The sequence below is a fragment of the Nyctereutes procyonoides genome, unplaced genomic scaffold (assembly GCF_905146905.1).
Source record: "Nyctereutes procyonoides isolate TBG_1078 unplaced genomic scaffold, NYPRO_anot_genome, whole genome shotgun sequence".
In the NCBI taxonomy this organism is placed as follows: Eukaryota; Metazoa; Chordata; class Mammalia; order Carnivora; family Canidae; genus Nyctereutes; species Nyctereutes procyonoides.
This window is the reverse complement of record NW_026575028.1, coordinates 4,321,319-4,346,249: the sequence shown is the minus strand read 5'-3', so window position 1 is coordinate 4,346,249 and position 24,931 is coordinate 4,321,319. Positions and strand designations below refer to the sequence as shown.

Genomic DNA, 24,931 nt, shown 5'->3' with positions numbered 1-24,931 from the left:
GGGCCACGAGATGCAGCAAAGAGCTAGACCCAGGCCTCCCTGATGAAGCGGAGGGTTAAACTAATTGTGATCACATTTATTCAGTGCATCTTGCACCAGGCACTTTACAGACATTAGCTCTCTTTCTCACTGAGGGCTTCTAAGGGAGGTGCTGTTGCCTTCCCCTTTACAGAGAGCAAAAGACACCAGGCCTCAGACTGGTGGAGAAATCTGCTGGAGGTCAGACAGCTAGGAATACCAGGCCTGAAGCCAGGACCACCAACACCCTAGCCCATACAGCTCTCCAAGGAGGTAAACCAGGGAGCCCTTCGCTGGTTCCTGTGAGGCTTGGGTGGGTTCCACAGCCCTCCTTCATCCACAGGGCACACAGAAACTACTATTGTCTGGGGAGGGAGTGGACAGCCTGGGCTAGCCCCGATGCAGTCACCACCCAGCAGGCACCCTGGCTGGGAGGCAGCCTGAGGAAGGACTCGCAGAACTTCAAAACTGTGTGGTCTTAGAGACCACTGGTCCACTGCAAACCTCTGACCCACTTTCTTGGCCTTCACTCCCCCTTCTCACAAAGGATGCTGTGTAACACCAGCCTCACCACCTAAACCTCCTCCCTGTCTCAGGCTCCTGTGATGTGGAACCAATCCTCCCCAGCAGTCAGTGTGGCTCCAGGATCCATTCCCACTGGGGATGGATGAAAACTATCCGGAGAGCTCTGGCCATGTCCTCTTTCAAACTTCCCAACAACTGTCACCTCCATACCTAAAACTCAACCCCTGAGCGCACTGAGCATCCCTGTCAGCTGTTCTGAGGCAGGGGCAACACAGGTGGCCAGGACACTGTGCACAAGTACCCGCAGGTACACACCTGGACACGCACAGAACAGAGAGCCCATAGGCCTATCCTGCAGCCTCCCAGCATGGCCAGCAGCACAGTTCAGGGCTCGAGTGGTGACAGAGGAACCATCCCATCTGAAGCTTCAGCATCTGGCACCATTCCTGGCTGAGTCCACTGGGGATCTCTGGGGCTGCTTCTGGCCTGCTTCCCAGTCTGCCCCCCTCCTTCTCCCAGTCCCTCCCGAGGCTCAGACAGCCAGATCAGGTCCTCTGAAAATACACACCATCTTGGGTTTATTTGGGGTTGGGCGCTGCAGGTTGTTGCTGGATAGGAAGAGTCATGACCTCCCAGCTCTCCTGGCATTTCAGAGGCTGCCCCTGCAGATTCCCTCCCCATGTCCCTGCACACATGACATCTCTTCCCCCCTCCCTGCTCCCTGAGTCTCTTATTCTTTCACCAGCCGGTAGATATGGTGCTGAGCCCCGTGCTCACTGGCTGACACCTCAAAGACATATGCAATGCACAGCAACGTCTCCTGCGTGTCTCTGTTGGTGACCACCTGCAGGTGAAGGAAAAGGCAAGAGTTAAAGCCCCAAACAAGGGCACGTCATTTGCTCGACCCATCGATCCCCTCTGGCCCCACAACTGCAAAGCCCCTGTCCCCACGACACACACACACACACCTGCAGGATGGTGAAGTTCTCCAGCACGCTGTTCATCATGTACTTCTCGGGCAGGTGCTTCAGCTTATGGATGAAATTGATCATGTACTCGCAGAGTGGGGACCGATGAATGCGGTATGAGTAGTGGCCATTCTCATAGCGGGCATACTCTGTCTGCAGGACCCAGGGGGCAGCGGGGGCTTAGAATCTCTTTTGACCACTTCCAGCCCAGGCCCAACTCTATGGGGAAGCTCCATGACTCACTCACTCTCAAGCAGGAAGAAAAGGCAGGAGGCCTAAGGCCCCTGAGAAAAGAGCCTCCCTTCTAGGTCAGTGACAGGCACACCAGGTAGAGGAGGAGGGAGCTTGAAGACATAGGCATAGTGGCACTAGGCAAGATGGCACAGAGCAGTGACTCAGACCTGGCTGCACACTCACATGTGCTAACATGCACGAGTACATGTAAGCAGGCAACATCTGAATCAGGCTGCTAGGCCACCTCAACGTCCATTTCCTGAATGCCGATATTATACTCTAGTTATACAAGAGGTTACAACTACACTGTGTGTGAAGCCCTAATTATCTCAAAATGAACATTTAATTGAAAATAACTGGAAAGGGGCACCTGGGTGGCTCAGCCGGTTAAGTATCTGCCTTTGGCTCAGATCCTGGGATTGAACCTCACACAGGGCTCCCTGCTCAGTGGGGAGCCTGCTTCTCCCTCTTCCATTGCCCCTCCCCCTCCATTTGTGCTGTTTCTCCCTCTCTCAAATAAATAAATAAAATCTAAAAAATAATGATAATAATAACCTGAAGAGTGTTTTACTATTGCTGCGGGAGCAGGTTTCAGACACCAATGTGATTCTAAAGTCGCCAGCAAGCTGCAGGTGCAGCCGGGGCTGGGAAGCCCTGGGATGAGCCCTGTTTCTTCCCTGGTACCTGCCCCACATCTAGTGGTGTTTGAGATGAGGTGGGTAACCAGTAATTGCCAGACTCGTGAGGGGACTCACTGACTCAGACAAATCTGGAGAAAGAGGTGGGGACAAGGATGAAGGCCAGTGAGAATCGACGGAGGGCCTGGTTGAACAAGCGCGCAGGGTGGGCTCCTACCTCCACCTTCTCTACCACCTGCTTGCCGAAAGAGCAGACCTTGGTGGAACAAGTGATTATCATGTTCTCCGGACTCTCGTACTGGCTGGACACCCCATAGAAGGAGCTGCCTTCATCCTCAATATTGGTGTTGAGGTCTGCCTGGAGGAAGACACGGGGAAGACAAACAGTGGACAGGTGAGTCAGCAGGAGCCACAGTCCAGGTTCTAGGCCCAGGAAGACATCATAAGGGCCTAAAAAGAACTTGGAGAGTAGGATCTTGGAAAGTGTCCTCCTTCCTCCACATCTAGGCCTGGCATGAAGTCAGGCTGTGTTGCCTCAATAATGTAAAAAGAGAACACTGGCATCTACATTAGTCTCAGGTCTCTGCTACCCGTTCAGGCACCAATATACCCAGCACGTGGGCCCCCAATGGGGGCCTTCTGGACTTCAAGTTTTAAGAGTCAAAGGCTTTGCTCTTGTCAAAGTACAAACATCAGAATCTATATCAGTCATTTCTATTTTAGTATGAAGTTGTTAGCTCCTTTCCAGAGTCAATTTTGATGGTGAAGTCAGTGTGGGAACAGAAAGCCAAATGGGAGACTGGCAGAGGGGTAGGAGGGGATGCTGGGACTCTGCTATGTCTCATCCTCCGGTTCAGCTGGTGACTGGACCCTGCTAATGCTCTTTTGGAAATGGCCCTGGGGGCTGGCCTCTCACCCATCTCACCCATCTCTAAGGCGGCTCAAGCCACCCTTGACCTTTTTACATGCCTGCCTCAGCCTCCAGACTCATCCCCCTTACCAAAGCCAGTCTTCTTCCCTTTGGTTCATTCTCTAACTTCTCGGAGTTCTCTTCACAAGACAAGTCTGACTGCATCATTCCATGGTTAAAACCCTCTCACCGAGCCCCTTGCCATGAGAGAACACGACTCTCACTCCCCAGCCTGACTAGTGAGCCCCTCGTCTTCTACATAAGCTTTTTGCTATTCCCCAACACACATCTCTTTTTTTTTAAATTTTTATTTATTTATTTATGGTAGGCACACAGTGAGAGAGAGAGGCAGAGACATAGGCAGAGGGTGAAACAGGCTCCATGCACCGGGAGCCCGACGTGGGATTCGATCCCGGGTCCCCAGGATCGCGCCCTGGGCCAAAGGCAGGCGCCAAACCGCTGCGCCACCCAGGGATCCCCCCAACACACATCTCTTCATCCTCTGCTGAAAGCAGAGCCTAAAGTGCCTCCCACTGGACGCTGGGTTGATTTGAAATTTTCCTCTTAGAAAACATGGAGTAAGAGTCCCAATTTCACACACATCCCCTGCAAGAGGCAAACAGCAGGATCTTGGCCTCAGTTTGATCAGTGAGGCTCCCTGACCACAGGCCCAGCCCAATGCCACACAGTTGACAAGTGACAGGCCCCAAGTCTTCAGGCTCCCACTCCAGCGCTTAATTGAATCTGGCAGAGTTACAGGAGAGGGAGGTAGATGCCGAATGAGACAACTCAGTGCCTTGGCAGCTCCAAGGCAGATACTGCATTTCTGAAGACCTAAGCCACTTACAGGTCCCCATCCCCAGAACCTTAGGGCCCACACTGAGTCATCCCATCTGAGCCAGGGGTGCTAACAGAGCAACTTAGAACTCGGAGCAAACACACCGATTTAAAAAGGCTGAGTCTGAGGGTGCAGCCTCTCCTCCCACCAACAGAACTAGCCTGAAATCACTGCCAAACTGGCCCCAGAGTGCAGCCCTACCGATGCAGCAGAAGCTCTAGATGCTGTTCAAATGAGGGTCTCCCCAGAGCCCTGGGAAGGTTCTGGCACCATTCAGAGCCAGGCACCAGGCAGTTCTGTTACTGGCCATTAGGGGATGCTCAGTCATCAGGTTTCTCTCCTTTACAGAAAAAGGTTTTCCAAGAGCAAGAACATTCTCTAGACTGGAGGGGGGTGGTAAATGTCTTACAGCACAATAAAAATATTATGTAGCCACAAAAAAAGCTGAGAAGGACCTATATTTATTATTATGAATGGACTACAATTGTTGAGTGGGGAAAAAAAAGGCAGGTTATGGAACAGAATGAGGATGTGTTAATTTTATGAGAAAAAGAAAATGGGCTGCTTTCATGTCGCAGAGAATGACATACATTTAGCATACCCTGTGATGGTTTTAATGAGGCCTCTAGGAAGACAGGAGAACAAGCAATTACAGCTATGTTCACATCAAGGTTCAGCCTCTGGAATAAACAGCAGTGCTGTACACACCCCGCATCCCACCCCAGGGCTGGCTCAGTCCTCAGGTGGACTGGGAATTAAGGGCAGTTGGGACTTACACAATTATGTATAAGGCGAACTGGGACCAAAATCCAGCTCTCCGTCTCCTATTTTCCCTGCTAAGTCACATGCTCCTCCTAAGGAGAACAAGTTTGCCAAACTTCTTTAAAAAGGAGTTCACTCCAAGTATGCAGCTAGAAGCATGGGGCAGAAGCGTGAGAAAGAGCTGGCATGGTGCCGGGGCGCCTGGGAAGGGCAGGCATCTGAACGCAGGAGGGCGGGTACTGACCAGGCAGCAAGGCCAGAACATAGAATGATGCCTCTTGGACTTCAGCTACTGGTGGGCCCTCTTGATTCTGGTGTACTTGTGCACCACCCACCACAGGCCCTATGCTGCCCCTCCTGGTTTCTCCGAAATCCGCTCAGTCCTTAACTCCATGCTCAGCAATGTTACCTGTGAAGTCAGTCAGGGATTCTACCTTTTTATGATTTACGTGATAATAACTGCATAACTATTACAGAAGTCTGTATTCATATGTCACCTAAAAGAACGCTGTGCACCAGCATTGGCCCAGTCCCTCCCAGGTTCTTCCCAGCACACAAAGGTCACAGCTGCTCGCACCCCCGCAGTGCCCTGGACATGCCAGGATCGGTTCCGGGTGGCCTCGGCCCCTCCCAGATGGTAAACACCCTGCCAGGAAGGACTAAGCTGCCCCAGGGCCTGGGCCACTCCTGGGGAGAGGTGGGCCTGTAATGAAAGCTGTGCGTGGCCTCGGTGGCACAGAGTGAGGAGAGAGGTGAGCCCCACATCACCCCTCCACCCACCCCACCAACCTGTCAGCACCCCCCCCACAGCCTCCCCCTACCCCCACAGGCCCTGGTTATAGCTCTCACTCACCTGGCCCTTCCATCCTGCAGTCACCCACTTACCCTGCCCCAGCCCAGCACGGCCAAGGGGAGTAGAGCCCAAAGAGGCTGAGACATTGTCTCTGCTATTAAGGAACTCAGAACTTGTGCGACAGCAAGTAGGGTAAATGTGATGGTGTTTGAGTGGCACAGAGAGATAGAGACAAAAGAGATAAGGAGGTAGTGGGAGAGAGATAAACATCCCGCAAATGGCCATCTGACATCTGCCCAGGGACCTGCCCTGTGGTTACGCTGCACAGAGCTGGGAGACACAGCCAGTGACACGGACAAGCAATGGCCAGTACTTCATCTTGTCCTCTGTGCTCCGTCTTCCTGACTACCCTGCCAGTCCTCTCCTGCAGCCACACTTCAGATACTTCCTGGGCACCCCCGCAGCCCCCTCACTAATAGGCTTGGCTTCTCTTTCTCAACCTCAGAGGAAGACTGCACCTCCCTGCTCACCCTCCTGCCCTCTGAATGCCCCCACACTCCCCTCCCTCCACCCTATTCATAGCCGTGGTGCGGGTGGGCAGCCCAGGCAGGGCCTAGGACAGGTGTAGGGGATTGGGTGACAGACAGATGAGCCGAGACAGACAGCCGCAGCCCAGGAGCGGGGGCTGGAGGGGCTCAGATCCATTGTCATGTGCTGGTATGTGCCTGGGAGAAATGTCAGGGCCTGAAGGGAGCAGCAGGCTGGGATGGGGGCCTGTCTGGGGCACTCTCCTCCCTCCGAGGCCTCAGCTCACCCTCTGCCCAGAACTTTCAGTTTGCAGACTGGTGTTAACAGCCCTCAGTGATCCAAGAGCTCCCTCTCCCCTGTCCCACAGACAGAGATGGCCCCGGCTGGTCCCACATGTTGTGGAGAAGGAAGGAGCAACTTCAGCTCCTCAGTCCCTTCCCCAGACCCTGCATGTCACATGCAACAGAGCACGGCCTCACAACTCGACCCCTCCTGCACCCTGAGGCCAATTCCTGCTGGAAATGATCTGTCCTGGCAGCCATGAGCCTAGGAACCACAACAGCCATCCCAAAGAAAGAACAGTAACTTTTGGGGCGGGGGGGGGGCGGGTAGGGGGGAGGCAGCTAAGAGGACAAAGTCCTCCTCCCACTCTAAGAGGGCCCTGGTCAACTCCCTAGCATGCACAACCTGGGCTGGGCTGAGAATACTGCCAGCTGGAAAAGAAAGGAAGGCAGGCTTCAGGGGAGGTGGCTCTGTTTCCTTGCCTGCACAGCTCTCCTTTCTAATTGTGTGTGGCCCACCTCACAGGAGTTGTTGGCAGGAGAGGGAGTGGCCACACCAGGGTGCAGGAGAAAGGGGTTCCAGATGGCAGGAACACCAGAGCTGGGTATGAGGACCCCATGGCTGACCAAAACTCTCATGCTTAGCAAACAGGAGCATTTATTTTCCCCCCATCACAGATTTGTACTTCCCTGGTGCCTTAACCCTCCCCACACAGGAGGGACCAGATGACTGCCAAGGAGCCCTGGCCACTGACATGCCCCCATCTCTGATTTCACCCATCCTTGCCCTGACCAAGTGTCTGGTCTTCAGAGATGACCTGGCTCTAGGGGCTCAAGCAAGGGGCAGGGGCACATGACAGTCCTCAGAGACACAGTCCCCTGCAGGCCGTCAAGAACAAAACCGCAGATTGTTCAGACAGAGACAAGGGCCTAGAGAAGCTGAGCTTTGCTCAGGTCACAGGTCTCGAGCGGCAGAGCTGAGATGAGAGCTTCTCCACCCCAGCTGGAGCCCATTGCTGCCCTCCTGGCCTCCCCTGACACACCAGGAGGGTGCCCCTTGCAGTCCACCACACTTCCCTGTATCTGTATACTGGTTGCTGCCCCAGGACCCTGAGACCTGCTCCAGATTCTCTCACAAGGAATGTGAGTTCCTAGAAGACAAGGGCCAGCTGGGTCCACACAGGAGGGCCATGTGCATGGCCCATGAGCAAACGTAGAGGCCACATGGGGAACCCACCTGGTCAAGTTCCCCAGCACCAACTGTCCCCTCCCTTCCCTTCTGCCATCAATCCTTACTTCCAACCTCCCCGAAAACATCAAGAGGAAGGAGGGGATGTGGACCACAAGCAAAATTGGAGAGGAACATTCTAATTACATTTCCCTACCTGGGCACTCTCACTCCTCACTTTCTGGAAGGGAACTCTGGATTCTAGAAAACCCAAGAAGCCCAACTGCCCGACTCTACATTGGATGCACAGTTGAGTCTGCAATCCCCACATTGCCACCACCTGCTATTCCTCAGGGTCTTCTGGGTCCTTTCTTAGGCGACCCAGAGCCTTCTCCAACAGGAGCAGGGGGAGCACGGGACCCTGCATGAAGGGTACCCCTGGCACTCTGTAAGGTCAGCCAGTTCAGTGTCACAGTTCCAAGTGCACACCCTAGAGACACACTGAGTGTAAATCCTTGTGTTGCCACTAGGAACTGGGTGACCCTCAAGTCATTTCACTCTGTGTTCAGTTTCCCCTCTACTGAACGAGGCTGTCCACAGAAACTGCCTTTAGGGTTGTAGCAAGCATGAAACGTGCTGATACATGCAGCGATGAACAGTGCCTGGCGTAACCTTCCACCAACTACCCTGACCTAGGTCACAACACTTATATCACAAGGACAACCAAAGGAAAAAGAGGTGCATCCTGGCTGGGGTGTCTCAAAGCCAGGCCCACACTACCTCCATGCCTCAGTTCCCCCACTTTGTGAAATAGTAGGCCTAGGATGGTCCTCATCTGGAGGGTGACTAGAACACAGAATATTATTAGAAACTAAAAGAAGCCAAGAGCTGGTGAAAAAGGCCCCAGATTTGCCATCTCCCCCCACCGGCCAGAGATGCTGTTTCCACAAATGCTTCCAGCCAACCAGGCCTTCCTTCTGACCCAAAATTACAATCCAGGGTACCTGAGCCAGAGCTGAGAAAGAGTCATCATCTCCCAAAGCTCCTTCTTCCAAGTCAAGGCTAAGCCTGGACTGGCTTGGGGGTCTAAAGGAAGGAGTACTCAAGAGCGGATGCAGGCTTCCCCCAAGAGAGGCAGGAGCCTCCCTGGATGCACAGCGGGAAAGAGCACAGCTGGACGGGCAGGAGTGGTGCTGACAGCCACCCAAGGTAAAGCCTCTTAGTTCCTGTTCCCAGGTCCAGGGCTGACAGGGAGAGTATAGAGAAAAGAGGGGAAGTGAAGGGGGTTACACCCCTCCTAAAGAAAGGGAGAAAGATGTCCTGCCACACATCACCCCCTACAGCCGGCCTCTCTGGCTTAGGTCCTGAAGAGACCTGACCTATACTAGTACAGCCTGCTCCTCACCTCCAGGCTGGGCAGTTGATTTATCCAACCCAGGACAACCCTGGCCACATCTTGCCCTATTCAAAAACCTTCAGTGAGGGACACCTGGGTGGCTCAGTGTTTGAGCGTCTGCCTTTGGCTCAGGGTGTGGTCCTGGAGTCCCAGGATCGAGTCCCACATCAGGCACCCCACAGGGAGCCTGCTTCTCCCTCTACCTGTGTCTCTGCCTCTCTGTGTCTTTCATGAATAAATCAATTAAAAAAAAAACCTATCTCTCTCTGTGTCTGTTATGAATAAATAAAATCTTAAAAAAAAAAAAAAAACAACTCCAGAAGCCTCCATGACCTTGAGGACAGAAGCCCTGCACTGTGTATAGAGACAGCTGGAGAGGAGACAGATCTCCAGTGATTTTAAGAAGCTGCTGGACCAGCCCTGGATAGTCTACCTCCAGACTTACTTTACATGAAAGAAAAATAAACTAATTATTTATGCCACTGTTGTACCAGGTTTTACATAATATGTACTCAGATACACTCAATCAACTCAGAAGAATTAAAAGATAAAGTTAAGGAAATCTCCAAGAAAATGAGGTGGAAAATCAAGAAACTGTAAAAATCATAGAGGGTAAATCCAGGATATGGTTTCTTGGATAAGAACACAGAGTCAGGGGTACCGGGGTGGCTCAGCAGTTAAATAAACATCTACCTTTGGTTCAGGTTATGATCCTGGGGTCCAAGACTGAGTCCCACATCGGGCTCCCCACAGGGAGCCTGCTTCTCCCTCTGCCTATGTCTTTGCCTCTCTCTCTGTCTCTCTTGAATAAATAAAATCTTAAAAAAAAAAAAAACAGAGCGAACAGAGAGAAAGAAATAATATAAGTAAATTTTCCCCAAGTTGAGAAACACTAATTTCACAATTCAAAGTGCCTGGCTTAAAAAAATCAGAAAGTAAAAACACACATATCCCAAAGCTCCTCTATCTGAAACTTAACATAAGAGATAGAAAGGAAATGCAAATTTTTCAGAGATAAAAAACAAAATCTAGGGACACTTGGGTGGCTCAGCAATTGAGCATCTGCCTTCGGCTCAGGGTGTGATCCTGGGGTCTGGGATCAAGTCCCATGTCAGGCTTCCCTCAGGGAGCCTGCTTCTCCCTCTGCCTATGTCTCTGTCTCTATCTCTTTCTCTCTGTGTGGGTCTCTCATGAATAAATAAATGAATCTTAAAAAAAAAAAACAACAACAACAACCAAACAAAGAAAACCCCAAGTGATATAACAAAGGATAGAGAATTAAAATGTAATCAGACTACTCGTGTTTGAAGACAATGGAGCAACGCACTGAAGAATGATTCTTGAAAATCATCTCTGGGAAAATATTTGTGACCTAGATTCTATACCCAGTCTAACTATCAACCAAGCACAAAACAATAGGCATTCAACCAGGCAAAGACTTGAACATTTATCACACATTTTTCCTTAGGGAGGTACTAGAGAATGTTTTCCTGCAAGATAAGCAGGGACACCAGAGAGAAGTAGACATCTAGAAAACCATAGATTCCATACAGGAGGAAGAGTAAATGCAGTGTCCAGGTGACATCCACACAGCAGGTCGAGAACAACCAGTTCAGACTGAAGCAGCACAGAGGCACCTGGGAGAAGAATCTCCAGGAGAGAGGGGGACCTGATGAATGATTTGCCTCTTAGTATTAATTCATTATATAACTATTAATATTCATTTATTTAAAATAAGATAAAGTAAAAGAAAATATTACCTATTTTTCATCCTGGGTTGGATAAAACCCAGACTCTATATGACGAGGAGTCCCTTCAGGATCGGAGTCCCATTACCAGTTTTTTTTTTTAATATTTTATTTATTTATTCATGAGAGACACAGAGAGAGAGAGGCAGAGACACAGGCAGAGGGAGAAGCAGGCTCCATGCAGCGAGTCCATGGGACTTGATCCCGGGTCTCCAGGATCACGACCTGGGCCAAAGGCGGCGCTATACCGCTGGGCCACTGGGGCTGCCCCAGTTTTACTTTCACACACCTGTGCCCATGCCTTTCCCCTCCGGAGCCCATGGTCCTTACACTTGTGCCAGGCTGTAGAGCCTTTCCCAGGCTCTGCTGGATGGATCTTGCCCATCCCTATAGGTCGAGTCCAATCCCATTCTGCTCCCGCAACAAGCCTGCAGCACCTTAAAGCTCAGGAACTCCAAGTCGCAGTCCCAGCACTGCCTCTTCTAGATACAGCCTGGCCCAAAGGTTTGATGTGGGCAGCCAGGATGGAGGGTCCCAGCCAGGGGCCTGAAAGCCACCTGGAATTACATGTAATGTGCCCACTGCTGGTTCAGTGTGTACTTGTCTGCCTCCCCACCCTGCACCCCTTTTGTGTGTACTGGGCCCCTGGAAGGTAAGCTCCCAGAGCATGTACCTGCTCATCTTAGAGGCGGTTTGCAAAAGCAGGGAGCTCTCCTCACACAGCACCTGTCCCAGGGTGAGGCAGGGAAGGCAGCAGAGGCTCAGGCTATAGGCTAAGCTGGGTGAGATGGGTAGGTGTTCTCTCTTGGGGTGAGTTATCCTAATCCTCCAGCCCACTTCTCCAAGCCCTGCCTAACCCAACAGCTGCCCTGCTCCACCCCTGAAATGAATTCGGGACTTGGAATTCAGAGAGTTCATGTTGGCTCTTCACCTACCCCTCCCTCAGAGTCCCCTGAGGTCTCTTCCCAGTACAACAGCCCCCTTTGTGGCTGCACTTTTTGCCTGGACTCGGCTGCCATCACAACCTCTCAGAAAAGTACCTGATTCTGCACGCTCAGTCCTCCAGCACCACTGCCTCCTCCTGTATCAGCCTCCTACCACCGAGTGGCCAGTTTGCATTTGCGCTGCCCTTTGCAGTAGCCCCACCTTCCCAGGTTTCCACTCATGAAAAGGCTCCTGGTGCCCACTCTTCCTCCTTTCTCCTCATTATCATCAATGTCCTAGAGATTGGAAGGAAGGGTTTATCAAAGGGCTTACCCAGAATTTCACCAGAAAAAAGGCATTAGAAGGTCCCCGTTCAAAGAGTTCCTTGAGTCCTCCCTTCTTCTCTGGGAATTTGTCATAGATCTGGCGGATGTCCACAGCTTCGAGGTAGGGGTCACTGTAGCTTGGGCTGGACTGGCCAATGTGCACGAACAGGTGCTTGTTGTACTGTGGAGAGAAGAGCTGGATTGAGGGACAGGTGCAAGGGAACAGGGCAGATGGAGAAGACCAGAGCTCAGATCACAGCCATACGACCTGGAGCAAGGAATGACTTCACCTCTCCAGGCCTGTTTTCCCAACTGGAATAATGGAGACAGTAAAAGGACCCAATGTCAAGCAAAGTTAATAGGTATGGAACATCCAGGGTGGTGTGTGCACCTAATAGATACTCATTAAATGGTAGGTATTGGGGTCACTCTTAGTCCTGGCTGGGTCAGTGAATATCCGTAGGCAAGTCATTTTCTACCTTTGGGCCTCTCTTATCTCATCTGGGATGTCAGACCATTGACCTAGATAAGGTGTTTTCAAACTATGCTCCACCCCGCAGATGGGGGCTGGGCTACCTCTGGCTACAACCAAAGTAAATCTACTTCTTTTGTTGTACGCACCAGGCTTCTGAGTAAGAGTCTGATTAATGGTTCCTCAGCTGAAAAAACAAGTTTGAAAACAGCAAAGTGAAATGGCCTATGAAGTCCCCCGGGCCCAGACTCCTCTAGCATCTCCTCCTCTGAACTTTGCAGGTGACACTGGTCAATCAGGACATGGGACACTGAAGGGGACAGGGTGGGGCGGGGCCCCGCTCTCAGCTGGCATCACAAGGATGTGGGTCAGACCCAGGAGGCTCCTCAGAGCCACAGGGGAAAGGATGGATCAGTGAGGGGGTGGTGGGCACTGGGTGGGAAGAATTCAGGTCAGGGAGGGAGCAGCAGAGGGAGAGGCCAAGAGAACTGGGATGGACAAAGAAACCTGGGGAGGGCTTTAGGGTGGAAGCATCACTGTGCCAGGGGAGGAAGGGAGGAGGAGAGGCTGCATGAGGAAAGAAGAGGGAGGGGTTGAAGAAGAAAAGGAAAGGGGAGGGAGGGCCAGAGGAAGGGAAGACTGGGAAGAGCAAGAGATCTAGGTGAAACCCAAAAGTGGAGGGGGGCAGAAGGCCAGGGCAGGAAGCCAGAAGCAGGTGGGAGAAGAGTTGGAGAAGACACAGGAGCAGGAGCCTCCAGAAACAGGAACAGGTAAGAGACCTGGCCAGACCCAGGCCAGGACCTACCGTATCAGGGTCCTGCTGCTGCTCCAGGAAGGCAGAGAACTCCAACATCCAGAGCTTGGAGCTGGCCACACTGCGGCCCTGCCACGGGGGTGCTGGGGGCGCTGAGGGCGACGGGGTGGGTCCTGCAGGAGACTCAAACCCTGCATACAGCAGGAGAGGCACATGGGGAGCGGTCCACATATGGCCTCCCTGCCAACAGCCTCTGCAAGGATCCCAGGCCCAGCAGTGAGACCCCGAGCTGGCGAGGGCATCTCCTGCCTCCCATAAATAGGCCTCCCAGCAGGGGCGGTGGAAGGGAGCGCTTGGCCTAGTACAAGCCAGTCCCCTCGGGCCCCTGGAAATAACTGCACTCAAGGGAAATGAACACCGGGTGGGGGGGCCAGGATGCCTGCTGGACTGAGGGCTTCCTGAGCAGCACTGCTAGGTTCTTGTCGAGGAGCTTGGAGTCCAGTCAGAGACAACCAGACACAGAGACTGCTACAGTGATATAAGCCCTGTGAGCACAGGAAGTCTCCTGATCTGTTTGCTGTCCCTCCAGCCCCCAGAACAGTGCCTGGCTCAGAATGGACCCCACACACAGGCTCGCCAGGAAAGGAAGTAGTGACCATGGTAAGAATGGACTCGGGGTGGTCAGGGAAGGCTTCCCCCAGGAAGGCGATGCTTGAAGGAAGTAGCAAGTACAAGCAGGAGGCAAGGGGAGAAGACAAGAAAAGGGTGCTAGAAGCAGAGGACAAGGCAGAGGCAAAGGTAGGGGGGCAGTGAGAAGCTCGGCCATCTAGAAGCTAGGTGTTCAGGGGAGCTGCCGAGCAGGTGGGTCTGCAGCCGTGGCAGGAAACAAAGTGAAAGAGATGGGCCTGGAGCGGGCTGGGCTAAGCAGCATGAATTTGAGCCTGGGTGTTTGGGAATGACAGAGGACTGCTGGCAGAGCAGTGAAATGTTCAGACCTGCATTTCTGGAAGGTCCTACCCAATGTGAAGGAAGGAGCAAGCAGGGGAGAGGCTGTCAGAAGCACAGTCCTGGGGATGTCTTCCCAGAGGAAATATGAAGAAGGTGTGAATGAAAGCAGTGTCATGGAAGGAAGAGTAAGGGACAGAGGAGGCACATGAAGGGAGCCAAACCCCAGGCCCTGGTGCCTGACGGGATGACAGCGGTGAGGCACAAGGCCAGAGCCTGCAGGCCAGGAGAGGGAGGCTGGGGAACTCAGGAGCGTGATAGGAAGGAGACGGAGAAGAAACAGGGGGGCAGAGGACCATGCTGGACCTAATAGCCTGTGTTGAACACACCCGCTGAATGACTCACTCACTGTCTAAGCACCGCTCACCCAGGAAGTGCCATGTGCCAGATACAACAGGACACATGGAAGACACTGACCAACCAGTCACAGACACTGCCCCCTCAAGCCCAGCCCCTAGCAATGAAGAGTGTCAAGTGCTAGGTGGGGGTGCAGACTGCTCAGGGCACCTGAACTGGGCAGGTGGAGATGCAGGGAAGCTTGCAGGAGAGGAAGCCCAAGCCATAGCCCTAAGGCCGGGCAGGGTGTGGCAGGGCGGGGTGGTGAGGCAGGGCGGGAGCAGGGAGAGGAAAGAAGCTGAGTGACCAAGGAGGGCCATGCAAGTCCTATGACAGAGTTTAGATCATACCCAGAGGGCACCAGGGAGCCAGGAAAAGATTTTAAGCCCAGGAACCACAGGGTGCAACTGCTGCTTTATAAAGGTCACTGGGATGAGCCACAGGGTAGAGGGGAGGCAAGATAAAACAAGGAGGGGGCAGGTTAGGAGGCTGCTGCAATAATCCAGGCCTGAACAAGATGGAGGCCTGTGAGAGGCGGCCACAGACAGGAGGGTGGATTCCTGGGGACTGGGAGAAAGCAGCAACCAAGGCCTCAGGCAGGGGGGTGTGCTGCTCTGGGAAAAGGACAAGCCAGGCCAGTCAGCAGAGGCAGAGTCAGAAAAGTTAAGGTTAAGGGTGGTTAAGGGTGGTTAAGGGTGAAGACCCTGCAGAGAGGAAGGAGATGGGAGACCCTCATGAGAAAGACGCAAGGACAGGGCAGGTCACTGTGGGCCAGGACGGACACCTGTGCTTGCCATGTGGGCCCACCCACACTCCAGGCCTCTGCCAGGAGTGCTCCCTCTGCTCACAAGCAGCTCAATGCTAGAAAACCACGGTCTTCTTGGACCTCCTGTTTTGAAGGAGAGGATTATAGTGTCACCAAGAGGGAGGCCATCTCAGGAGTGGCACACGAGGGGCGCCAGGTGGAACAGCCGCCCTGGGGCATAAGCCCCACCCTGTGAACCCCTGAAAGCCCTGAGCCCAGACTGGGGAGCATGTCAGGCAACGAGGGGCTCGGTGTTCGGCAGAGGTGTGCATGATAGGGGCAAGCAATGGGGTGGAGCCAGGAGCCTGGGACATACGGTCTGAGCACATGCCAGGGCAACACCTAAGCGGTTCATAAGATGTCCAGCTGTCAGGGGGCCTGGGACCTGGGGGGGCAAGAGCTGCAGGCATGCGAGGTACAAAAGAGCCATGCACTTCTGACCCACCTGGCAGAGGCAGTGAAGGCTGGACAGTGTAGGTTTGTTGAGAGAAAGGTTTCACACTGTAGGAGACAGGAGACAGGAAGTGTAAGCCTTACAGCAGGTGGTAGCCCAGGAGCCTCCAGCAATGTGCAACGCTCCTGTGTGGCTGGGGGTCTGGCCATCAGTGGCCTTGGTGGGCTCTGACCACCTGCTCCTTCCCCTGCCAAGTCCATCAGGTTTCATGGATTACCCACAAAAGCAGTGTGCCTATTGGAAAAATCCACCCCTCCTTCTTTTCCTTCCCTTCCCAGCCAACCAGAGCGGCCAGCCAGAGGCCGGCTTCCTAGCTTCCCTCCCTTTGGGTCTCAAACTCTGGCCCCGCTCTACCCCAGACAGACTAGAGTTTTGGCAGATACCAAACTCCCACGGTATCCACATTGCCGACTGAGTTGTTGCCTGCAAGTAGGAGAGCCAAATCCCAAAGCTCTAGCCCCTCCTGGAAGGCTGACTGAACATTGCAGCCCTGTCCCAGACTGGGAGCCAGGCTCCACAGCCCAAGTTTATGTTCCAGCTCAGTTCCGAGAGCAACGGGTAGCAGGCCATACTCACTCATGGGATGTTCCGGCTTGGCCCGGCAAAGCTCCTTGCCAAAACTGAGGAGGCAAAAAGCACAGAGTCAGCAGAGCCCCATGCACATGGGCAATTGTGTGGGGAGGCCAGGCAGGAGCCTCAGCTGGAAGGCAGGGCTAGGGGGCTGGACCGGTGGGAGTAAGGAGACAGTAGCGCTTCTATCCAGGACTATCCAGGCTTGAGTGGTGTCCCAAAATGTGTCACCAGGAGCTCTAGTCTCTGGACATGCTCTGCTGAAAAGGTGCTCCTCAGGAGAAACCCCAGGTTTGGAATCCTGGCAGCTATATTCCTCCCTTGGAAGCCCACAACACACAGCAGCCTCAACAGTCCCAGAGTCGAGAAAACTATTTAGCTCTAGGTGTCCCAAGCTCCCTTGCAAACAGCATCACTCTGTGTCCTGTGTAATATTCTGATGGGCTAGCAATCTCTGAATCACACTGCCCATCACTGCCCTCTCCCCGCACACCTAGGGCAGTGCTACAGGTGCATTATGAAGATCCATTTAGTCCCTACGACCAAGAGAAGCCTGTGAGGATACAGCCCTGGAAAGGAAGAGCCTCTCTAGACCATTCTGAAAGTGTGAGCTAGCTGGCCAGGGGTAAGAAATGTACAACACGAACAAGAGTCTGAACACGGACTGTCTGAGGCAACAGAGAACGGCGCTGAGTGCGTGAGGGTTGCGGGGGCAGGACCGAGATGGCGGCTGCTCCAGGGCACAAGGCAGCTGCACCTCAGCCCTTCATCTGTCAATCAGGCCAACTCTGGAGGGCTACTCGGTTGGTCTATTCCTGGGGGAAGTTCTGCCCCTTGTGGAAGGTCTGTTGTGTCACAGACAAGGCCCCCGAGAAGCCAGTGCCAAAGCCAGCAGAGCCATGCCCTGGCATGGCCCCTCGGTCCTTGGTCCCTCCTTCCCCCGCCCCGCTCTCCAGGACTGGCCAGTGCCTCTGGCTCCTAGAGAGGCGGAAGAGTGGCAAAGGAGGGGCTGGCATGGCCTCTGGCTCCAGGCAGCCCCACTTACCCCTGAGACTGCTGGGTGGCCTGGGCCCCGGGCGAGGGCCATTTTACTGTGGAAGGCTGTGGCGGAGATGGCCTGGGCGGGTGACATGGGCGCCATGCTCTGCAGGGCCTTGTCCTTAGCTGCCTGGTCCTGGGGAGACATTGGAAGGGAGGGCCTCAGTGGTGGTCCCCATAAGAGGTGTGGGTGAGGCGGGGTCCAGGCTGGTGCTCGCGGAAGCTGTCCCACCACCAGTGGCCAGAGCCCTGGACAAGGCCCTGAGGGACCAGGCTCAGGCCCCTGCAGTGCTATGAACTTGATTAGTGACTGAACACACGTCACTTAGTTCCTCTGATCAGTTTCCTCATCTGTCAAAGGACAAAATACTTGTTCCATCTATTTTAGTAGAGCTTAAAGGGCTCGGGAAACCATCTGCCAAACTATCTCAAGGGGGCTACTTTGAGAAGGCCTTTTAGTCCTTGTTCGCCTCTACGACACTGGCAGATGGGGGAGAACCTGACCCAGGGTGATGATACACCAACTTGCCAGAGCCTTCCTCAAATGGACAGGAGGGGTCACCCTCAGTCACATGGACTGTGTGGAGGCATGGGATGGTCTCCTGGGGGTCCCACCTATCTCGGTCTCATCCCAGGAGTCTTCTCTTGCACTGGGCACCCCCTGCCTTTTACACATCAGGATTCAATACAAGCTATTCACCCTCCGTGGGAGAAAAGCACATGTAAGCACTCACAACACTGGCAAAAACAGTAACCATAATAATAATCTTTATATGTGTGGAAGCCAGTGGTTCCCATCCTGAGTGCCCCAATCCCACGGGTCTTTAAAATGAGGAGACATAATTCAGTATTTCTGTATTCAGATTTCTGTATTTTCAAAAAGCCTAACAGAAACTATGTTGTTGTCCAAAATAAGACCACATTTATAGACTGGAATATTAAGTATTATTCAGTGTGTGTGACTTAACTGAGGCCAAAAGACTGGATATGTCAACTCTGGAGCTCAGATTAGAAATTCTCTTTCTTACAGATGCAATGAAACGCCAGGACACCTGCACCCCGATGTTTAGCCAAACTGTGGAAGGAGCCTCGGTGTCCATCGAAAGATGAATGGATAAAGAAGATGTGGTCTATGTATACAATGGAATATTACTCAGCCATTAGAAACGACAAATACCCACCATTTGCTTCAACGTGGATGGAACTGGAGAGTATTATGCTGAGTGAAGTAAGTCAATCGGAGAAGAACAAACATTATATGGTCTCATTCATTTGAGGAATATAAAAATAGTGAAAGGGAATAGAGGGGAAAGGAGAAAAAATGAGTGGGAAATATCAGAAAGGGAGACAGAACATGAGAGACTCCTAACTCTGAGAAACGAACTAGGGGTGGTGGAAGGGGAGGTGGGCGGGGGGTGGGGATGACTGGGTGACAGGCACTGAGGGGGGCACTTGACGGGATGAGCACTAGGTGATATCCTATATGTTGGCAAATTGAACACCAATAAAAAAAAAATTCTCTTTCTGATGAGTAGTTTTAAATGGGAAAAATAAATTAGCCGATCTGTGGGACTTAAGTTGGTAGACCAGATCTGTCCTGAGTCACAGATAGTTAGAACTGATGGAGGCCCATGCAGCAGACAGGTGCTTCTCCAGGACAGTTTTCCTCGGCCCCCACCATAGCCCTATGAGGGGAACACCACTGTGCAGGCATTAGGCTCTGAAAGGTCCAGGTGGTCACTCAGCATCCCTGTATCTCATGACTATGGAACCAGAACCCCAGAGGCCCTTCCATGTGCAGTCACATGGCACAAGATGGCCCACAGAAGGTCAACAACACAACCTCACTTTGATTCTGAACATCACAGCACTCCTGTGAGGCTGGCAAGACAAGTAGCATCCCCATTTTCAGCTGAAGAAACAGCAGCTCAGAGAATTTATGTGGCGCCCTCAGAGAATTTAGGGTGCTGACAGTGGTGATGGCTGGCCTAAAAGCTTGGTCTAAGTTTGCATATCAACTCAGCTCTGGTCTCTGCAGTCCTGGGCCAGGGACAGGGGGAGAGAAGGATGTACAGTGAATTCTGACAGCACCCAGCACACACCGTGGAAGGCAGAGGAGATCATCCTGAGAGGAGTCATCCTCAAACCACTGTCCTTTTGGGGTCAACCTTACTCTCAGAGGCTCTTTGATAACCAAAAAAGAGGTTATTAGCATAAGGTGGCCTCCTCTGGAGGACACACACTGCTCAGGAGGGAAAAACCCAACATGCCAGCCGGCCCGGGGCTCTCCTTCCAGGAGGACATGTATGTGCAGGAGGCCGTACCCTGAGAAAGCCTGTGGACCTCTGTGGTTAACAACTGCATTATGGGGCCAGAGAGCTCCATCTACTCAATGTCAGCAACTTACGTCCCTTCCCGGATAGCTGATCTAAACAAATGACCGGGGCTCAGGAAACCACGTCCTCACCGGGGTGGAACAGGAATCAGGGGGAAGTGGGAAGGACATCATAGGGAATGACATCAGTTACCATGTAACAAGACCAGGGAGTCACCGAATTTGGGGGCTGAAGAAGACCTCAGATACCACCTTGCCTGTCATTTCATATTTTAAAATGAATAAAGCTTGGGCAGGGCCAGTGACTCATCCATGCTCCCACAGCACAAGGGCAGACCCAGACAGACCAAATCCCAAGTACTGGAGGATTTCTACCTAACAGAAGTCCATCCATCAGGGAGACGAATTATGTTGGATCCCAGACCCCTCTGAGAACATGACAAAATCCTTAGACCACTCCCCCCAGGAAAATGAATGCATCTTATTTCAGGAGCTCATGGCTCCCCTTGCAGTCTGCACAGTGGTCTCTGAAAGCTCTCCCCAACCTCTAAGTTAGAGCCTATAGACAAACGTAGCGATTCCTTGAAGCAAATGTGGGCCGTACAGATGGTCCCCAAGGGAATTAAAAGTTTCCCTCGACAGCTGTAAACAGACCACTGGAAAGTCTTTTCTCCATTCTGGCCCATTCTGGCCCCCTGCCAGGGTCCCAATGAGTCAGAGGCAGACCAGAGAGGAGAAGTGGGGATCATGCTGGACTCCAGGGCCAGAGGGTCTGCAGGAGTACATGTGCCTGGCCTCAGAGGAAGAGAGCAACAGCTGAGGCCCGGCCAGCTGTCCGGGGGACAAAGGAGTGAGGTGCTAGGCTGCAGCTGCAGGGGTGGGGGACAGCTGGGTTGAGTGGGCAGTGGGGTGCAGCTTCCTGGGAGTTCCCACCACTTATTTGGATCCTCTGCGTCAGGATCAGGGACAACTGGAGCCACATGGGACCTTCAAGCTCATCTAGTGCCAAGGTTTTTAACTGGGTTCTGAGCTACTTTGGGGTTTAAGAGCCACAGAGCACGAGAGGTGACTAGGAACAGGGGGTCTCTGGCCTATTATTATTCCTCATCGACCTAGCTGTGACTAGAATAGCTCCTCTGGTAACATACTGGTGCAATATTTTGTTGGGGGAAAAAAGAAAAGAGGCCTCTACTCCTACTTTAAAAAAGTGTGTTAACTGCTGGTCTCATCTGAGACCCCCAAATGTCAGCTCTTCTTGCCAAGCAGCTGGGAAAACTCTGCTATGAACACATCTATGACAGGGAGCTCATTCCCACCTGGTATTCATCTAGTGTCCAGGAAGCCTCAGTCCTGTGGGAAACAGACTGCCCTGAGAGGAGTCCTGACAGCAGCTGGCCCTCCACAGAACAGTCCCTGTCAGAAGATGGCCCTGTAAAGTGGGGCCGATCTGGGACGGGGAGAGAGCTGCCCATCTCAGAGAGCAGAGTGTAGGAAGGAATCCCACCAGCTTCCGCAATAATATTCATCCTACCCCCGGGGTAGTGCCGCCCAAGCCTGACCACCCTGCAAGCACAGGGGACAGTACTAAGGGCCAAGGCCTCGAGGAGGTTGTCAAGGAATGGGGTGTGGAGGTCCTGCTGGGATCTGCGAGTGAGCTGCGGGGGTGGGGGGAGGCACACACTGTACAGCCTGGTGGTCTCACACACACAGCTCTGAGGTCAACTGTCATATCCTGCACAGTCAAGCAGTTATAGGCTGAATCCCACTCTTTTCCACACCAAGAAGCATGCTGGCTCTGTGTACAAACAGCCAGTCCCTGAACCCAAGGGGAAGAATTTTCCTGCTAGAAAAAGAGCCCCACTTTCTAGGAAGCTGGCCTCACCTGTGGCCTAGGTCCCCCTCCCACTGCCGCTGGTTTGTCTTACCTTTAACTTGGCCTGGATCTCGCGGGCTTTTCGACGAGCCAGCACCTGGATGTGGCTGGAGACCTGCAGCAAGGAAGAGAAGGCTGCTGTCCCCACCTCCCAGAAGGCCTGTGCTCCCCTTTTTGGCTCCCTGACCCTCCCCCACTCCAGCACCTTCAGCCCACATCTGTGGACTGAGTGAATGAAAGGCCCAGTCCATGATGGGTCCTCAGTCCTGCCACATCCAGCTAATCCAGAGTCTGGCAATAAAACAAAGTATAGTGCTGCCACTCCACTCTCTGTTCTGGTGTCCTGGAGAGGGGCGGGGAGGGGGCTGCCGACTCCCCTGGAAGGTGCGGGATCTCCTCCCAGTTGACAGCAGCAGGGACAATGAACTGTCCATGATATACCAGAAAGAGCTAACCCCTCTAAACCAGCCCCACTGAGAACCCACCCTTGGTCCTGCAGAGGGCCTGGCCCACCATGGGAGCAGGCTAGGAGCAGGGTACCTGCCCCCGGGATCCACTCTCATCTCCCAGGGCCCACCTGCTTCCTGGTGCGGGTCTTCCCTGTCCGGAGCTTGATGTAGCGGGCAATCAGCTCATTCCGACCTACAAAGACACCAACAGCCTCTCAGCAGGAGGAGGACAAAAGGCAGGTGCAGGGGAGGATCTGAGGGATCCTTTCCCTCATCTTCTGCTCACCTTGAGTGGGGACTTGGGGTGAGGATTCTGCAGGTTCCCACCCCCCTCCTTGGATCCCAGGGATCTCCCAGCAGCAAGAGGCAACTAAGCCCTTGCTGGGGGACTGGTAACCTGAGAGCAAGAAGATGACAGGGCTGTGAGCCCCATACAAACCTGAGGCACCCTCTCAGAGGCTCCCTCTTCCCATGCTGGCCATCTCCTCCCCGCACTCTATAGCAGCCTGACAGCTGCCAATCTGTCCTGCCTCCCCAGGGCCTCCCTCCTGCACACTCAGGAGGCTACAGGAAGTGCTGGGCCTTGACACTCCCCCATGCAGCCTCCAAGGCTTCCAGCACCTCCACAAATGAGCAGGACCTTATGAGATGTCTTGTGTTGTCTGTGAGCAGCAGGGGGTGTGGGAGACATTAGTTCTGAGACCCTGAGCATCCCCAGGGAGGAGGCCTGAGGCCCTGAACTCAGATCAAGAGAACCGGGCAGAACACAACTCCAGCTCCATGGCTCTGATTAGATCAGTCAACGGGTAATATCGAGTGTGTGCCAAGGGCCCAGCCTCTGAGAGGCTGAGGCTATGTCTGAAGGACCCTGGAAACCTGTAAGGAGCTGCCCATGTCCTCTAGTGTAAATGGAATTATGAAAAGAGGTTCTGTTTTCACAGAAACCACCGCCTAGCTGAGGAGAGACATGTGCCCAAGCTGCAACCCTACTGCGGGCCACGGACAGGGAACACACAGTGCCCTCAGAGCACAGGGGTCAGCTCGGGCTGGGTGGTCAGGTGAGCCTTCTGCTGGGCCCTGATGACTAGGAGGATTAGACCATAAAGAAGGGCATTGGGCTGGGGACAGGAAGGGCAAGGGGGTTGGAGAGGGAGCTGTCACCTCCCTGGCCCAGCCCCGGGGCCGGCGGGCACAGCCACCAGTCTGCCATCCTGCCGGCCCTTGCTGAGCCTAGGGGGCTGTGGCCACAAGTCAGGAGGCTGCTGTGCAGGGGGCAGGGTTGAGACAAGTGGGCTGTCCGCCACCTCGCTGTAACCAGAGAGCATGGCTGAGCCAAGCTGGCCCCCCAGGTGACCTTTCCACACTGCCAAGGCTGAATTAAGAGGCCACCCTCGGGAGGGCTCCTCTGCCAGAAAGACGAGCCGGCCAAGGAGCACTGGACCGTCTGTGTCAGGGGAAAGAGGTGGGACAGGGATCAGACCCTGACAATATCACCTGCAGGTTGGTCTGCACCTAAACACAGATCCAGCAGCACGTCTCCTCTCCTCTCCAGGGAGATGTACTCCAGGGCAAGGTACTCCACTTTAAACGAACGTCCAAAAACAGCTCAACAGTCCTGTGCCACATCTAACTAGAAACACTCATGCTGTAGCTAGAAACGCTGTTTTCACTGGCCAGAGAGTCCAAGTGGCCACCAGTAGGGGGACCACAGGCGGGTCACAGAACTGGGAGCTGGGGAACCAGGAGCTAGCCCAGAAGCTCCATAAACGAGCTATGGGACCTCGGCCAGTCTCACACCTCTGTGGACCTTCACCCAGACTTCTCTTCTTAAACCAGGCCTTGTTAAGCTTCTTCCTCCAGATTACACTAACCAAATGTTCCACAGACTTAGGAAACAGACCATAGCCTGGGTTCAGTGAGAGTGCTCTGTGGCTCAGTTTCCTTTCCTGCAAAAGGAAGAGGCCTGTGTGAGTAGTCTAGCTCAGGGCCCAGCCTGGGAGTGAGGGGAAGACAGAGGGCTCCTGAGAGCCAGGAGGTTGATGACAGCACCAGAGGGCACACTTTTGAGGGAGGCTGCTGCTGGGAAGGGCAGGGGACAGGCGTCTGAGTGGCCTCAGAGGCCACCCGTGCCTGGTGCTCTCTAGCCCACATCTGTGTGCAGTTCCATCTTGTGTGTTAGATTCTCCACACCTCAGAGCAAGGGGTCACATCACCATTCAGGCCTGCATCTCTAAAATCCACCCTATCTGTTGAATGAATGAATGAGTGAGCCTGTCAGCCAATCTTGACAGCAGACCCTTGAGGAACATGGGTTTGAACTGTGTGGGTCCACTTACAACACAGATCATTTTCAATAAATACAGTACAGTACCAGACACATATTTTCCCTTCCTTATGATTTTCTTAGTAACATTCTCCTTCCTCTAGCTCGCTTTATTGTAAACATACAGGACACAATACATAGGACATACAAAACATGTTAATGGACAGTTGATATTATCGTAAGGCTCTCGTCAGCAGCAGGCTATTTGTAGTTAAGTTTTGGGGGAGTCAAGTTATATGTGGATTGTCACTGTGTCTGGGGGGTGGGGTGGAGGTTGGTACCTCTAATGCCCATGTTGTTCAAAGGTCAAATGTATCTCCAGAATCTAGCCACCTCTCACCACCTCACCCTCCATGGTCCAAGCTCCTGTCTTGTCTGGCCTCAGCTTTGACAATAACCTTCTACCTGGATCCCCTGCTCTCAGCCTATTCTTAACATGGCAGCCAAACACCTTTTAGTG

General features: G+C 53.3%; 1 protein-coding gene across 2 annotated transcripts in view; it reads right to left on the bottom strand.

Moving 5' to 3' along the window:
• Positions 1-1,092: 1,092 nt before the first annotated feature.
• Positions 1,093-24,931, bottom strand: part of TEAD4 (TEA domain transcription factor 4) — a 62,672-nt gene continuing 38,833 nt past the window's right edge. The window contains exons 5-14 of one of the 2 annotated variants that reach the window (XM_055315426.1): positions 22,277-22,341; positions 21,752-21,814; positions 17,499-17,627; positions 16,460-16,503; positions 15,875-15,930; positions 13,335-13,474; positions 12,065-12,238; positions 2,601-2,741; positions 1,512-1,664; positions 1,093-1,387 (exon numbers count right to left, since the gene is read on the bottom strand). In XM_055315426.1, the coding sequence (XP_055171401.1) occupies positions 1,274-1,387; positions 1,512-1,664; positions 2,601-2,741; positions 12,065-12,238; positions 13,335-13,474; positions 15,875-15,930; positions 16,460-16,503; positions 17,499-17,627; positions 21,752-21,814; positions 22,277-22,341 (1,079 nt within the window). In that variant the 3' untranslated portion in view covers positions 1,093-1,273. The remainder of the gene's footprint in view (positions 1,388-1,511; positions 1,665-2,600; positions 2,742-12,064; positions 12,239-13,334; positions 13,475-15,874; positions 15,931-16,459; positions 16,504-17,498; positions 17,628-21,751; positions 21,815-22,276; positions 22,342-24,931) is intronic. The other variant, XM_055315427.1, reaches the window with a different exon arrangement.